This window comes from Entelurus aequoreus, linkage group LG07, assembly GCF_033978785.1.
Source record: "Entelurus aequoreus isolate RoL-2023_Sb linkage group LG07, RoL_Eaeq_v1.1, whole genome shotgun sequence".
In the NCBI taxonomy this organism is placed as follows: Eukaryota; Metazoa; Chordata; class Actinopteri; order Syngnathiformes; family Syngnathidae; genus Entelurus; species Entelurus aequoreus.
Genome location: NC_084737.1, coordinates 77,899,910 through 77,917,904, shown reverse-complemented (window position 1 = coordinate 77,917,904; position 17,995 = coordinate 77,899,910). Strand labels below are relative to the sequence as shown.

At 40.5% G+C, this 17,995-nt stretch overlaps 2 protein-coding genes across 2 annotated transcripts; both read right to left on the bottom strand.

Moving 5' to 3' along the window:
- Window positions 1–2,976: 2,976 nt before the first annotated feature.
- Window positions 2,977–10,732, bottom strand: LOC133654274 (titin-like). Its single transcript, XM_062054513.1, has 2 exons — window positions 10,636–10,732; window positions 2,977–9,080 (listed from the first exon to the last, which is right to left on the bottom strand). The coding sequence occupies exon 2, from the start codon at window positions 8,725–8,727 to the stop codon at window positions 3,727–3,729; it is 5,001 nt and encodes a 1,666-aa protein (XP_061910497.1). The 5' UTR covers window positions 8,728–9,080; window positions 10,636–10,732; the 3' UTR covers window positions 2,977–3,726.
- Window positions 10,733–12,755: 2,023 nt separating this feature from the next.
- LOC133654277 (uncharacterized) lies at window positions 12,756–17,971 on the bottom strand. Its single transcript, XM_062054522.1, has 2 exons — window positions 14,580–17,971; window positions 12,756–14,286 (listed from the first exon to the last, which is right to left on the bottom strand). The coding sequence occupies exons 1-2, from the start codon at window positions 14,767–14,769 to the stop codon at window positions 13,595–13,597; spliced, it is 882 nt and encodes a 293-aa protein (XP_061910506.1). The 5' UTR covers window positions 14,770–17,971; the 3' UTR covers window positions 12,756–13,594.
- Between the last annotated feature and the right edge of the window lie 24 nt (window positions 17,972–17,995).

Here is a 17,995-nt window from a genome sequence, read left to right as displayed (position 1 = left end):
CTCCCGGGGGATCCCGAGGCGTTCCCAGGCCAGCCGGGAGACATAGTCTTCCCAACGTGTCCTGGGTCTTACCCGTGGCCTCCTACCGGTTGGACGTGCCCTAAACACCTCCCTAGGGAGGCGTTCGAGTTGCATCCTGACAAGAGATGTCCGATAATTATCGGCCGATAAATGCTTTAAAATGTAATATCGGAAATTATTTTTTATTATCGGTATCGGTTTTTTTTTGTTTTTTTTTATTAAATGAACATAAAAAACACAAGATACACTTACAATTAGTGCACCAACCCAAAAAACCTCCCTCCCCCATTCACACTCATTCACACAAAAGGGTTGTTTCTTTCTGTTATTAATATTCTGGTTCCTACATTATATATCAATATATATCAATACAGTCTGCAAGGGATACAGTCCGTAAGCACACATGATTGTGCGGGCTGCTGGTCCACTAATAGTACTAACCTTTAACAGTTAATTTGACTCATTTTCATTAATTACTAGTTTCTATGTAACTGTTTTTATATTGTTTTACTTTCTTTTTTATCCAAGAAAATGTTTTTAATTTATTTATCTTATTCTATTATTTTTTTAAAAAAGGACCTTATCTTCACCATACCTGGTTGTCCAAATTAGGCATAATAATGTGTTAATTCCACAACCGTATGTATCGGTATCGGTTTGTATCGGTATCGGTAATTAAGAGTTGGACAATATCGGAATATCGGATATCGGCAAAAAGCCATTATCGTACATCCCTAATCCTGACCAGATGCCCAAACAACTTCATCTGGCTCCTCTCGATGTGGAGGAGCGGCTTTACTTTGAGCTCCTCCCGGATGACAGAGCTTCTCACCCTATCTCTAAGGACCACCCGGCGCAGGAAACTCATTTCGGCCGCTTGTACCCGTGATCTTGTCCTTTTGGTCATAACCCAAAGCTCATGACCATAGGTGAGGATGGGAACGTAGATCGACCGGTAAATTGAGAGCTTTGCCTTCCGGCTCAGCTCCTTCACCACAACGGATCGATACAGCGTTTGCATTACTGCAAATCAGCATTGGAATTAATAGATGGGACCATCTCTATAGTACACAGAAAAAAAACTTGTTTGTGGAGAAGTTTGAAAGTGTTTGGTTGTTTTAATGGATAGTAATCCTTCGTTCTTAATCTGTTGAAAAACGTTCATGCAATTAACGCATCTGCAGGGCAGAATGACTCAAAATCCCTGAAACGTTCATTCATCCATCCATTTTCTACCACTTGTCCCTCTCAGGGTCGCGGGGGTTGCGCGAGCCTATCTCAGCTGCATTCGGGCGGAAGGCGGGGTACACCCTGGACAAGTCACCACCTCATCGCAGGGCCAACACAGATAGACAGACAACATTCACACTCACATTCACACACTAGTTTGATGTCTAAATCAGAGTATCTGTGGCAAATTGGCAATGCATGTCGAGCAGCTTGTTCAAGTATTATTACCGTCGTGCATGCGCAGATGGGCAGTTGATCTGGTAGTGACAACCTGCAGAACCAAACAACTGAAGCCCTCATGATGAATGGGAAATTATACAACAGGAAAACATAACAGTCGAGTGACATTAAACGTTGTCCACAAATGCGGCTTAAAAAATCCAATTAACACAAAAAGAGTAACAAGTTCACATGAGTAATTCAGCATTGGAATGTTAGATCCACAGTGCAAGAAAGAGCGCTATCGCAAGTCCTTTCTACCCACAGCCATAAGTCAGTTATCACTTATGTGATAACTGAGTTTTTTTGTGGTGTGCAATACCGATTTTAGTTTTTTTTTTGTTGTATTTTATCTTCTATCTATACATATTAGTGAGCAATATGTAGTATGTATTACTATTTTTACTTCTGTTACTGTATGTGAAATCCTCCAATGCAACAATCTAATTTCCCCATTGTGGGATAAATAAGTCTATCCTATCCAATCCTATACATTTTGTGAAAAAATAGACAGCGTTTTTGTTATGAACTTGATATACTAAAGGTGTTTATAAGACATGTTAAGTGCATATATATATAATCCCCTTTTCTTGACCCTTTACTTATGCAAAATAAAACACCATTAATATGACTCATCCATCCATTTTCTACCGCTTCTTCCCTTCGGGGTCGCGGGGGGCGCTGGAGCCTATCTCAGCTACAATCGGGCGGCAGGCGGGGTACACACTGGACAAGTCGCCACCTCATCGCAGGGCCAACACAGATAGACAGACAACATTCACACTCACATTCACACACTAGGGCCAATTTAGTGTTGCCAATCAACCTATACCCAGGTGCATGTTTTTGGAGGTGGGAGGAAGCCGGAGTACCCGGAGAGAACCCACGCAGTCACGGGGAGAACATGCAAACTCCACACAGAAAGATCCAGAGGCCGGGATTGAACTCACGACTACTCAGGACCTTCGTATTGTGAGGCAGACGCACTAACCCCTAAAATTATTAATTATATTTAGAAGTATTTAAAATGATTCTACAGCAACCCTGTGATTATTCAGATTTTTTTAAAACAGAGTTTGACATCGCCTTGTAAAGACTGCTGATAAAGGGTTTCGTGGCTTGTCTTTTTTCCTCACACAACAGCACTCATCCTATATTGATAGTTTAGTCAAGTAATTCGCAAATTGTGGGGCAGGAATAAATATGACTTTTGCTTCAATCAGTTGTCATGCAGTTACGCACTTGACGTCACAAGAAACAAAGACACACTGAAATAAAATATCTCATGCCTATGTGGAACATTGCTGCAACTAATTTAATGTCAGCTGAATGTTATTTTGGTTTTGCTCATCAATTAACTACCATCTAAAATAGGTGTGATTGTAATAGGTTGATTTATAATACAACCACCTCCATGGAATAATATAACAAGGCACAAAACACTGACACAACACATTCCGTGTTTTAATTTTCTTTCCGTCTGGAAAAGCATTTTTTTCCCCTCAATGGAACTGTAGTCATACAAACAAGAAAGAATAATGCAAAAATATATGCTATCACATTTAAATTCCAAAGCACCACAACATTTTTAAAAGCCCCAAAAGGTAAAATTTTTCATAAAAAAAAAAGGCAGTATAAAAAACAGTCACAATACACATGGCAATGTGCAATGTTTACGTACAAAAATATAGGGACTTTATGTAGTCCAGGTAATTGCGGTCCTGTTGGAGGTAGCTATGTGAAAATAAAATCTAAAGGTATTTGATAGTAATCACCTTCTGTATAGTTCACTGACACAGTGAGGTTAAATAAATCTGTGGTTGCGCTCAATCCCAACCACGTACTCGACCTTTTTGATCGCGTTCAGTCTGTTAGCATCTGTAGCTGTGATGCGTCCATCGCAGCCTGCCAAACCATCAAAGATGGTGCTTGCGTCTATCTATTAATTGCACACATTTAAAGGGCTCAAGCCAGCCCTGGGAGATATTCTTGGTGTTGAGCATTCCAGTTATGCAGATGGACACCAAGATACAAGACTTGAGTATCACTCCAACTGATTGGAGACTGGAGGTGGTGAAACGCAGCATACTCTCCCTCTCGATAAGGAATTGTCATCACACTACCACACATCGCGGTGCACCGGGCCCCAGCCTGTTAACCTGAAGTCTGCTGACCAGGTAGTGCTCGTGGCCAATAGGCCTCATCTTGCACATTTGTCTAGTTTTGGTCTATGAGAGCAAAGTGGATCATTCAATATTAGGTCCCTGAGAATGAACCCCAAGTTTCATATCTTAATGCCTTATGCTTGCATTTAATTAAAGAGGCATTATGCCCACAGTTTGGGCATAGAACTGTAGATGACTCAAGAGAGTCTTGTGCGAACCTGATTGTCCTTTTCATCTCTGACAAATTTGCTTTCCTGCGACCACCAAAGTCCAATATGCTTTTGTCTGTGTCTCCCTTACATCGCAGTGGCATCAGTTCTCGGTCAACAATCATTCCTCCTCTCGGCCTGTATGGAGCGCGTACTTCATTGAAATCAGATTTTTTTATATTGGGATACCGACTTGATTCTAATTTCTTTTCTGGAGGTTTGGGTTTGTGATGCATGACTTTTGCCCTTGGTTTTTGTGATAATCTGTGCGTGATAGGTGGAAGCATTCTTTGTTTGTGGGTCTGTAGTCCCTTGTGCTCCTCCTTTGATAATTCACTACGAACAGTCTTTGATTTCGCACTTTTCTGAGGAATAGGTGGGAGTAGCTTTTCTGGTCTTCGTGTAACAGACTGTGGCTTTGGCATTAAATTGGTCTGTATCGCTTTCGTTTTGACTTTTACTGTTTTTTGAGAAGCAGCTTTGACAGGTATAGGTGGGAGCACCACCTTTGGCTTTGACTGGAGTGGTTTTTTTTTCTCCTCTTTCTTTGGTACAGCATCTTTTTTTGGGATAGGAGGGAGTCGTAGCTGTTTTGCGGGCTCCTTGATTGAGACCTTTGGTTTGGAATCCGGAATAGGAGGAGGTAAAAGGGACTCTTGTGGGGGCTGTGGTATTTCTTCAGGTGGCGGTGTCATTGGCAATTCGTCGCCAGTATCATCTAGATCTGGCAGTGAAGTTGATGTGGCGGCATCTTTGTATGGTGGTTCCTCTGGTTCTATAATCTCAGGTTCAATGTCTGGTGATGGTGATGATTCCGATAATTCCTCTATAATGGGCACTGGGCTAAAATCTTGGAAAGGTGATATAACTGGTTCTTCCTCTGAGTCTTCTATATCTTCGATGGGCTCTGGTGATGGCTCCTCTGTTTCATCATCAGACTCAGCAATTTCATTGTTGAGCGACGATTCTGAGTCAGACACAGCGATCTCTCCGTGTGGTGACAGCACTGGTATGTCCTCCATAGGCTCTGAATCGGATGAGCTACTCTCTTCCTTTATGGATAGGTCTTCTGTATCAGAAACAGGAGGCTCCACTTCTGGCTCTGGTATAGGCTCAGGCACAGGACTTTCTTTGCGTGGTGATGGCTCTGGTTCAGGTACTTCCTCTATAATTGGTCCAGCACTCACATCAGGTACCTGGACCTCTTGATGTAAATGTCGCAGTGGCATAGGTCTTGGTATGTCCTCAGTATTGCTAACACTGACTGATATCATGGATGAACTTGACAGGGTGGATATAGGATAGTCCTCTGCTGTAGTTTCTGATTGGTCAATTTTTATCATGAAGTCATATTCTACACAAGTATATGGCGTTGGTCTTGGCATTTCCTCTGCTCCTCTGGTGACAGATAATGTGAATGAACTAGATACAGTGTATGATGGAGACTCTACCACTGCAACAGTTTCTTGTGTCTCTGACCTTTGGTTGATTTTTATTGAAAGGTCATACTCTACAGAGGTAGTTGGCACTTCATCATATATATCTACTGCATCAGGCGTAACAGTTTCTCCGTGTGGGGGTTGCACTGGGGTAGGTATGTCCTTTGTATTTGGCACTGGTCTGGATATATTATCTGCGGTTTGTACTCGTTCTGATACACCAACTGGAACAGATAAAGGTGTTTCTCCATGTGATGGTCTTGGTGTGTTCGGCGTATCGGACACATTGATGTTTCCTTGTGAATGTGGCAATGAGGCTGGTTCTGATATTTCTTCTGTTTTGCTGACAACAAGTGATACAATTGATGAACTTGATATAGTGGAGGGAGATTCCTGGGTTTCTTGTGTTTTATTTACCTTTATAAGGATGTCAGACTCCACATAGGTATTTACTACTGGAGTGGATACGTCTGCACTTGGGACTGGTTCGGCTCTGTTTCCTGGATGTGGTTGTGGCACTGAACCTGATATATCTTCTTTATCTAATGAAATAATCTTTTCATGCGATGATGTCACTACTCTAGGTATGCTGTCTGTATCAGATATATGGATCTCCTCGTGTGATTGTGGTCCCTCTGTTTTACTAACAGTGATTGATACAGTGGATGAACTTATATTGGACATAGGGGTTTCCTGTCCTGTTGCTTCTTGGTTTTCTTGTCTTTTGTTGATTTTAATGACAATATCTGACTCTAGACAAGTCATTGGAGTGCAGATGTCTTCTACAATTTGCACATGTCCCGGTATGTCCTCTCTATTGGCCACTGGTTGATATGTATCTTTTATATCAGGGAAAACAATCCCCTCACGTTGCGAGGCCCTGAGTCTACCCTTATTGTCTATATCAGATACATAGATTTCTTCATGTGACTGTGCCCCTGATATTTCTTCAGTTTTGCTCACAGTGACTGATAAAGTGGAGGAACTTGATACACTGGGTAATGGAGATTCCGCTCCAAATGTTTCTTGGGGTTCTTGTCTTTTGTTGATCTTGATCGAAACGTCATTATCAACTATATCTTCTTTGTCCATGTATGCATGTAGTGATGGTTCTGGTCTGCAGGTGGCCTGTGTATCAGATACATGGATATCTTCCTTTGATGGCATAATTGACCGTGTTCCTAATAGTTCCTCTGTTTTGTTCAATGTAACTGATACAATTGATGTACTTGCAGGCATAGGGGAATCCTCCCCTTGTATTTGTTTGATTTCTTGTCTTTTGTTGATCTTAATAGACAAGTCATGTTCAACAGACTTGTCTTCTATTTCCCTGATCTGAATTTGTTTTTGACCTGGTCCTGAAATATAGATCTCTTGAGATGATTGTGGCAATGATGATGTCGCACATGTGTACTCTATAGGCAGTGACACAGGTGCAGATTGGCTTTTTGCATCAAATACAGCAATCCCTTCCTGTGATCTTGGCATTGACAATGGTCCTAAGTCATAATTTTCCTTTACTTGTCCATCCTCTGTAATTGCCACTGATCCATATAGATCCTCTCCATGTGATGGTGTTAGCAATTTAATTATCTCTGCATTTGGCACTGGTTCAGATTGGGTAGCAGCTTCAACTGAACAAATGTCTTCCTGTGGTAAAAGCATTGGTCCAGTTGTGATTTCTCCATGTGATTGCAGCACTGACCCAGAACCTGATATTTCCCCCATTATGTTCAAAGTAAGTGATACAGCAGGTGCACTTGAGGCAGCAGATAAAGGAGAGTTGTCTGCTGTTGTTGGTCTTTTGTTTATTTTAATTGAAAAGTCAAATTCTACTGTACTTGACAGCGGAGTTGATGTATCTTCTGTAAATCCCACGCGGGATACGGCTGTATTTTGTATCTCTTCACATTTATGTGCCGATGGTTCAAATTTGTCTTGTCCAAGTAATGGCGACAAAGACTCTGGTCCAGGGAGGTTCTCGGTTTCAGACACATGGATCTCTTCTTGTGAATCCGGCATTGCCTGTCCAGATCTGTCTTCTGTATCAGATGCATGAATCTCTGCATGCAACATATTCTTTCCTGTCTCTGATTGAGTTTCTGGACTTTCATCAGAGTTACCTGAATATTGAGTACCTATGTTTTCTCTAATTGGCACTAATGTGGACATGTTTTTCACTGGTTCATGCATGCCCTGAATATCAGACACAGAGATCTGTCCATGTGATTGCGGTAATGTTGCTGGACCTGATATTTCCTCTGTTACACTCACAATGACCGATAGAGTGGATGCATTTGAGACAGCAGACATAGGGGATTCAGATCTGGATGTGTCTTGGTTTTCTTGTCTTGTGTTGATCTTGATAATGATGTCGGACCCTTTTTTAATTGAAGATTTATTTTCTGTAATGGAACTTAAACCAAATATGTCTTCTGTACTTGGTACTGGTTTAGATATATCTTCTATATCAGACGAAGGAATTTTTACGCATGGTGATACCACTGATCTAGGCGTGTCTTCTGCATGAGATATATTGATCTCATCATGTGATTGGTACGATGAAAGTGGACTTGCCATTTCAGCCATTTTGCTGACATTAACTGATACAGTGGATGCTCTTGATAGAGCGGATATTGGCGATTCATTGCCTACTGTTTCTTGTCTTTCATGGATCTTGGTCAAGTCTGCACAGGTAGTTGGTACCGGTGTTGGTAAGACTTCTGTACTTGGTACTGGTTTAGAGAGGTCTTCATTACCAGAGGAAGGAATCCCAACACATGATGATACTACTGATTCAGGCAGATCTTCTGCATGAGCTATATGGACCTCGCCATGTGAATGGTACAATGAAAGTGGACTTGACTTTTCCCCCATTTTGCTGACCGTGACCGATAGAGTGGATTCTTTTGATTGAGTGGATATCGTTGTTTCATTGCCAGCTGTATCATGTCTTTCACTGATGCTGGTCAAATCTGCACAGGGAGTTAGCACTGGCGTGGATATGTCTTCTGTACTTGGTACTGGTTTAGCTTTGTTTTCAGTATCAGATGAAGGAATCTTTACACATGGTGATACCACTGATCCAGGTATAACTTCTGCATTAGTTACATTGACCTCATCTTTTGATGAGTACAATGAACATGGACTTGTTATTTCCTCCATTTTGCTGACAGTGACTTGTACAGTGGATGATCTTGATGGCGTAGATAGTGGCAATTCATTGCCTACTGTTTTTTGTATTTCATGGATCTTGGTCAAGTCTGCACCAGTAGTTAGTACTTGTGCGGATATGTCTTCAGTACGTGGTACTGGTTTAGTTATGACTTCTGCATCAGATGAAGGAATCTCTACACTTGGTGATACCACTGATCCAGGCATATATTCTGCATGAGATACCTGGTTCTGACCATTTGATTGGTAAAATGAAAGTGGACTTTCCATTTCCCCTATTTTGCTGACAGGTACTGATACAGAGGATGATCTTGACTGAGTGGATAGTGGCGATTGATTGCCTACTGTTGCTGATTCTGGTTGGTCATATGTATTAGATACACTGATCTCTCCATGAGATTGTGGCAAAGGCACTGATTCAGTTATGCCCTCTGTGCCAGATATTGTACTCGTTTTCAATGTTCGTGGCGATTCTCCTGGTGCAGATGTTACTTTGGTATTGCTCTCAAAAACTGACACGGAGGTTGAGGTGGAAGGACCTTGGATAGTGGATGTGGATAAATTCTCCACTGTCCTTTCTTGAGCGTCTTGCCTTATGTTGATTTGTCTCAGGAAGTCAAACTCTGCAAAAGAAGAAACAAGTATATTAGAAATGCATATATAATAAAGTTTAGCACAGAAACATGACTGGTTACCCGTGAGGGCAAGTGATGTTATAAAGGTGTGTTTTTTTGCAAGATATACCCAAAATAATTCAACAAAAGTTACACAGTTGTCTAGTTGAAATGATAGGAAAGACATACAATAGAATATGAGTAGCCAGTCAGTGTCAGCAACACTTTGGTCTTTTGTTGTTTTGAAAAAAGCCACTTAAAATTTCCCATAACAATGTGACCTCGGAGTATGTTAAGGTTACGTGCGGAGTTCCACAGGGTTCGGTTCTTGGCCCTGCACTCTTCAGCATCTACATCCTGCCACTAGGTGACATCATACGCAAATACGGTGTTAGCTTTCACTGTTATGCTGATGACACCCAACTCTACATGCCCCTAAGGCTGACCAACACGCCAGATTGTAGTCACATGGAGGCGTGTCGAAATTAAATTAAACAATGGATGTCCACTAACTTTTTGCAACTCTACGCAAAGAAAACTGAAATGCTGATTATCGGTCTTGCTAAACACCGGCACCTATTTAATAAAACCACCTTTACATTTGTCAATTAAATAATTACATCTGTAAAGAATCTCGGTATTACCTTCGACCCAACTCGATCACTTCAGTCACACATTAAGAGTGTTACTAAAACAGCCTTCTTTCATAAAATCGCAAACATTCGTTGCATTTTGTCCACCACTGACGCTGAGATCATTATTCATGCATTCGCTACGTCTCGTCTTGATTACTGTAACGTATTATTTTCGTGTCTCCCTGTGTTTATCATTAAAAGATTACAGTTGGTACAAAAGGCGGCTGCTAGACTTTTGACCAGAACAAAAAAGTTTGATCATATTACGTCTATACTGGCTCACCTGCACTGGCTTCCTGTGCACTTAAGATGCGACTTTAAGGTTTTATTACTTACAGTACGTATAAAATACTAAACGGTCTAGCTCCATCCTATTTTGCTGATTGTATTGTACCATATGTCCCGGTCAGAAATCTGCGTCCTAAGAACTCCGGCTTATTAGTGATTCCCAGAGCCCCCAAAAAATCTGCAGGCTATAGAGCGTTTTCTATTCGGACTCCAGTACATCTGCGGTCCCCTCCGAGGTTTCTCATTGTGACCATTGGGTTGAGTTTTTTCTTGCCCTGATGTGGGATCTGAGCCAAGGATGTCAGTGTGGCTTGTGCAGCCCTTTGAGACACTTGTGATTAAGGGCTATACAAATAAACTTTATTGATTGATTGATTGAAATGTTTTTTTAGTGGTACATGGGTCTCTTCTTTTAGATACAGTATATTAGACATTGTTTAATTAGGTTTTCAGCTAGAGGAAAGCTTTTTTTGCTGTACCTAATGATGTGCAAATTGGAACCATTATTGTAAGACTGATGCAACTAATCATTTTGAAAAGCTATATTAATCTAGTACTTGTGTCTAAGCACCTTCACCCAAACCCAGCTTCCTACATCCCAGTCACTACGGTCGTGTCCTTGGGCAAGACACTGTACCCACCTTGCTTCCAGTGCAGCCCGCACTGGTGTATAAATGTGAACAAATATATGGTTCTGGTCGGAGAGGCCGTTGTCGTGAATCGGCAGCCACGTTTCTGTCAGTCTACCCCAGGGCAGCTGTGGCAACACATGTAGCTTACCACCATCAGTGTGTTACTGTGGAGTGAATGAAATAATGGGTTCTCAGTGTAAAGCCCTTTGGGTGTCTAGAAAGTCGGTATATATAAATCCAATCAATACTAGGGATGGGTACGAAATCCGGTACTTTTTTGGCACAGACGGAATCCCGACGGTCTTACTGGGCACCAATTCAGGTAAAATCCAATGGTGTCATATTAAAAGTAACTGCGTTACGGGTGACGTCACACCCTTTGCTGCCTTTTAGCCGGCTCTTTGCACTTGGCGATCACTCCAGCAGCACTGAGAGAGGAATCGGCCAAACTACCTCGACGTGACGTTGCAATTGTCAATGTTAACAAAGTAATTGACTCAAAAACCGGTCCAATGTAAGGAAAGTAAGGCTTCACATTTCATATGGCAATTCCAACATCTCCAAATTTGTTAATGAAAACTACAACTAAGATGCACGTTACAATTAAACAGCTGGTGCGTAGTAAAATAAGTAAAGTACTTATAGTAGTACCACTTTTTAGGGGGCACCATAAAAAAACACCATAAACTATACACTATTGCCATCTAACATCTAGGACTTGCAAATTAATGTCATACTTACAAATTATTATATGATGATAAAACAACATAACAACTGGACAGGAGTTATCATAATCAGCAAACTTTTAAATATTGCAATTAAAAATGAGATTTTATTACCAAAAACAATTAATATATATTAACATACACAAAAGTACGAAAAATTCAATTCCCAAATAGGGAATTGGTACCGCATCGGTTCAAATGAGAACAGTACCCATCCCTAATCAGTACCTTCTTTCTTTTTTAAACAGACAGATCCAATACAGTGTCACTGCAAAATACGCCAATCTATGAAATAATTACTTGAACTATTTAAAAAAATAAATAAAAACAACCCTGAGGTGAATAAAAAACACGAGTAGTAAGTGAAAAGCACAGCAAAAGCAAATATTAAATATGTTCTAAATATTACATGTTGATTTAGAGAAAATTAAAACAATGGAGTATCGGCATTCAAACCATTCTCTACACCGGAATGTGTAATTAATAACTTTATTGTTCACTTCTGTGTTGTCATTGGGCGTGTTTTAGGTGATATGTAAATAACGAGATATCATAATGTATTCGTCTGTGTTTACATCTCATGTGTTACCCATTTAGCTCTATGTCATTACTACTATCACGAGCAAACATCACTATTGACTCACCCCATTGCTCTTGATACCGAAAGGCAACCTCGTTGTCGGTCAAATCCGTCCCCCCAAACTGTGTCATTTGGGTTAAATGTGTCTCTAAACATTTTGGGATGTCTTCAGGCTGGGAAAGTATTGTTGTCCTGGATGTGCATTCAATAAGACTTTTAACGCCATATGATAACGGATTCTTGGAATCCATTCTAGAAAATAATAATGGTTACTTCTTTTACAAAACCCTCTGTGTGCTTGTTGGTTGAAGTTTGCAGAACATGATCACTCTGAACCTCCTGTTGTAAAGAGACACAAAGACTGTGTCAGACATCAACAATTGCTTTCAAATGCATTCCTCGATGGATGTAAGGCATTATGTCATTATGTGTGACATCGCCCAGCTATGAGGTTATGTGGCATCACAGGGCTGTATGTTGTCATTGTAGAACTTACCTAGCATCTATAGTCTCAATTCTACTGAGCAGGTGGATCTTACCTGTGTCTCCACAGCGGGAGGTGTGGTTGGGATGGCAATAGCTGCAACAGCTACATAGTGAGACTTCAAAGCGGTGAAAAATTCTGCTAACGAATAAAACAAATATAAAGGAAACGACATGTCCTCTTCAACCCAGAGGTGACAATCCTTGTCAACCAGTCAATAGACAGCAGTGTCTGACACCTTAATAAAAATGTACATTTTGGATAGAGACCTTTTACGAAAAAATTATAAAAAACAGTACCCAACTGAACCATACCATATGGTATAGTATGGTTTATTTATTTCCGTGGTTTACATTTACAGAATTCAACATGTTCAAAAAGAAGTATGAACAAGCAGATCTTTAATCCTACCCCTGTCACTGATAATTCCTTCACATTATTTTTTACATGCTGAAACAACTTTTTTTTTTGGCAAAAATGTTTCATTTTAAATTTACGTTTTTGAAAAGAAAAGCGTTGAAAATTAAACAAGCAATATTTGAAAAAATACAATACGTAGCTTGTACAGTGTTCAGTAAATTAAGTAATACAAGTAATAAAACAAGAATACATTGTTCAGATACAAAAAATTATTTAGAATAAACTCAATTGGTGGAAACAGGACAATTATTTTCCAAGTTTTCAGCAGTTTCATTAACAAAAATATATCATTTTTGTCATGTTTGACACGACTGACCTACACAATGCAATTTAAAATCCGCCACAATAACCGCATACACAAGTTTGTACAGACATAAAGATGGCCAAACCAATGTAAAAACTTTTACACCATACTAGCTTCGACAGCAGAAGTTTGTTGATTGTGGGACCTGTACTATTTTCTCAAACTTCCATCTGTTTTGGTGGATCTGTGACCTGAGCCAGACACAGTTCAAGTCTTGTCATTTCAATAATCCCATCGAAGTTGTTCGATACAGAACCTTTAACTCCATGACTGGCACTGGTTTCCCTATATTCCACTGTTCCAACTCATTCTTTTTTTGTCTTTCGAATTTGTGCAGTTCCACATTGAGTTTGTTCTCACTCCTTTGTTTGATCAAAAAAAAATCCACCTATATGAAAAGGTGATTTCATTTGAGGAAAATACCATTAAACGTATACAGTATTAATAGTCCAGCACTATACTTTAGGACTCTGTGGCAAGAGTTCTGGATCAAAAATCATTCCTCCCTTGGGTCTATATGGGACCCGTATCTCAGATCCAGGCCCTACCTCTGGTTTTTTAACACCCCGATACCTATGGACTGTTGGCACTGTGGTGGTTTGGACTCCCTCCAATTTCTTGTCCTGATCAGACTGATCTTTGGGTTTATGATACAAGCAATCCTCCAGCGAGCAATTGAAACTGTCACTCATTATTTTGGACTTTTTCCCCCTCGACTTCTTATGTAGAGAGGTTTTCTGGGAGTTGGGTGAGAGCGTAGGTTGGGGGTGTTTAAGGGTGTGCAGCCCTTTCCTCTCATCTTTTGTGTATTCACTGCACACTCTTATTTGTGTCCCCTGTGAAGGAGCTTTGTACGGCAGTTGAGTCTGGACGGCCACTGTAGTCTTTTTAACTGGCTTTGTCTCCTTTTGGCTGGGAATCCTGACTGGCAACGCTTGTTGGGACTTTTTTCTCGGTACTGATCCATAAGTGTCTACGGTTGCAGATAGGGGAATCTCTTCATACGGCACTGACAGTGGTATTGATAGATTGTCAGCCTCAAACAAGGTCAATGATTTGGAAAGGGCGACAGACGACGTAGACAATCTCACGGTTGCTGTTTCTCCCATTTGTCCTCGTTTGCTGATCCGTACCAGGAAGTCGTTCTCTACAAAGGACAATAGATAATCATCATACTAGGCATGTGGGCATACGGGGCATTGCATAACATCTTTGACTTAGCTTCTATCGGCTTAAAATATTCAAACCTTTTGCGCAACTTAGCAACAAAGAAGGATTTAGGTGGTTTTCAAGCTCAAATTCAATGTAACCAATAAATAATGATTGGAACTGGCTGTATTGATCCACATTTTTGAACAGATATCTAGTACATTTACATACTGAACAAATTATCTGGTTTTTCGTTGACTTTAATAACATCTACAAATCATTGTCACTTACCCCATTGCTCTTGATACCGAAAGGCAACCTCTTTAAGATCAGTCAAATCCTCTCCTGCGGATTGTTTCATTTGGGCTAAATGTACCTCTAAGAATCCAGGGATGTCACCTGGCTGTGAGAGCAGCACCGCGCGGGAAATACACTCGAGCTGGCTCCTGATGCCGTACGGCAACACATTCCTAGAATCCATTTCGAATTATGTTTGTTTTGCACAGAAAACGTTACAATTTGTAGAAGCCGGAAACTCCGAAGAAGGGGGTTCAGAGGCACAATACTCTGCCAAGGATCAACAGTGGCTTTCAGATGCATTGGTTGTGGATGAAAGGGCTTGTGTCATTAGCGCTAATGAAGTAACTTATGTGACATCACTTAGCTATAGGTGGTTCCGTGACATCGTAGGGCTGTGTGATGTATGCACGTTTGTCGCTTTGATAACATATGGAACCACCGACATTCCATAAAGAAGCTACTCTCTGACCATTTAGGAGTTATAACGATCCTAGGAACCTTCGAACCAAACAATACAAGGTAGGCAAAACATGTGGTGTGTTGTCATTCCTCTGCTTAGGTACATGAGATCAGTTCGAGAACCTGTTCTCCGAGTACTGACTGTATAACTTCGAATAACTTTTGACAAGATTGACCAGACATGTTTGACTATGCCAATCTGCAAATAAGTACTGAGTTTATGTGGCCATATTGATATTATTTTCGTTATCGTTTAATAACTTTTGATTTCTGAACTCATTCGAACTCTGGTCTGTGTGCTCACACGCAACTCACCCAAACAGAACATCTTTTAGCAGTGTTTGTCGGTTTGTTTGTAGCACATCACGGTTGAAATTTTAGCATTCCTACGTGACCAAACAAACTTGCCAATTTGGGAGGACATCACACTTTTTGTTGCTTTTAACTGAACCTAGTCTTGGTGTGAATGAAGCCTAATGTCTGTTCCGAGCAGCCAAGGGTAAAGACTGCCTTTCACCCACAGTCAACTGGGATAAGCTCAAGCTTTACAAGACATCATGGCGGAGCAGAATTTGAGTTTCTTAACATGGAGATATTCTCACTATTCTTTTGTCGAGTACAAAGAAAAGAACATTTTAGTTAAATGTAAGTTAGTGTGAAGTGAAGTGAATTACATTTATATAGCGCTTTTTCTCAAGTGACTCGAAGCGCTTTACATTGTGAAACCCAATATATAAGTTACATTTAAACCAGTATTGGTGGCACTGGGAGCAGGTGGGTAAAGTGTCTTTCCCAAGGACACAACGGCAGTGACTAGGATGGCGGAAGTGGGGATCGAACCTGCAACCCTCAAGTTGCTGGCACGGCCGCTCTACCAACCGAGCTATACCGTCCCGTCTCGTAAGTTGTGTTGTGTTTCCCATCTACTGCACAAAACAGCAATTCAAATCTGCTGAAACAGCTACAAAAGCAACATGCTTCAACAAAGCTAGTAAAGAGAGACACACTTCACTTCCACCTCCAACAGCGGCTGGATTTTAACGGAGGGACTGCTAGCCAGGACAACATTGATAGAGCCATTGGAGCGTATGTGCTAGAAGACATGCAGGCTATTTCTACAGTGGAGTCACCCGCTTTTAGGCAGCTGGACACAGTGGACAGTGAGAACATAAACATGGAAAGCGAGCTAAAGAAAACACTCAAAACTCTGCCTCTGCTCATCATTCAGCACTGAAGGTACACACACACTGTAAATTATTTTATGTACTAATTCATTCTAGACTTCTAGAGTGTTTGATTATCACATCACTCTAAATGTATAGACTATAAAGTTCACAAACATAAAGAGGGATCCTAGTGGGCTAGGCCAATATTTCCTTTTCTCTAAACTAAAACTTAGGAAATGCATAGAGTGTTCTGGGCTTCAGTACAGTGTTGATCTCCTGAAGACATGATTTTATTTCACAATTCCTTGAGAGAAAAAAACGCCTGGCTAGGCGTGTGTATAGCAGTATCTGTGGTATATAGTGACATGACATATAATCATGTCATGTGTGCCTTAGTTGGGTGCAGCCAGGTTTACAGCTATGTTGTGACATGTTATTATGCGGTTTGTTACTTATGTATGTTATGTTGCAGCTATTTAAAATAGTTTTGTCAATTTGTTCTGGCCCGAAATAAATTGGCCCTTTGGAATTATATCTTTGTCTTTGTGTGTTGTATGCAGTGTTGGGACTAAGGCGTTACAAAGTAGTTTCGGCGGTAACTAGTAATTTAACGCGTTATTTTTTATATTCAGTAACTCAGTTACCGTTACTACATGATGCGTTACTGCGTTATTTTACGTTATTTTTTATGTAGTATCGGCTAGAAACAAAATATCTGAGTGTGTTTTATTGGAGAGTTGCGGTGTCGTCCTTCTGAATCTTCCTGTGTCACAAGCGGGAGAGAAGAAAAGAGGCGCTCTGTGTGGGTGTGGGTGTGGGGAGGGGATGGGGGGTGCGTGTCTTCGGTTCGGCAGACACGTGATCCGCGGTTTGATATATGAAACAAAAAAAACAAGTTGGTCGCACGTTCAGACCACACACAGCGTGGTCATGGCGAGCGGAGTAACGGAAGAGCTTCAACGCCCCGCGCCATTTAATCGGTGTGTTTATAGGTGCAGACTCGGTTGTGCAAAACGAGGGTTTTAAACACATGCTGAACGTGCTTGAGCCACCTTACGACATCCCGTAACGCACCCACTTCAGCGATAAGTTTGTGCCACATCTTTATGAGCAGGAGAAGAAAAATGTTGTGGATGAACTATCCCGAGCATCATCTGTTGCGCTCACGACAGACGGGTGGATGTCCAGGGGAACTATAAGCGCATATGATAAAGTTATGTACACGTTTCACTTTTGCATCCCATTGGCCATAACTGTGGTGTGTTCAAAGACCCTCGATTTAAGTTACAACAGTGGCGTCACTAGTTTTGAAAGGCCGGGGGAGACTTAACTCCCGGGAGATGCACTTATTATAATATAATCATTTTAAGAATGTTGTAATATTATGATTCATATTACCTATTGATGATATTATCTATTATCTATTGACAGATTCAAATAATTGTATTTAAGTGAATAATGATCAATGAAATCTTATGTCATTATCTGAATTTAATATTTTGGCCACTTTATATAAACAAATTTTTTTTCAAAACAAAAACAAATTATTTAGGGCAGTGTTTCTTAATCTTTTTTTATTTTTTTTACCGCAGGGCTTAAATTTTCCACTACAGAGGGGCACCGGGCCCACTCAAATATTAACACTGAATTAGGACTCTTATACTCTTGATTTAAATCATATTCAATTATTATATCTAACCTACTTACAGTTTAATAGGATAAACATTTTCAAATTATATGAAGCCATAAAAAAATCACAAAGACTATTATCAAGGCTTAGGT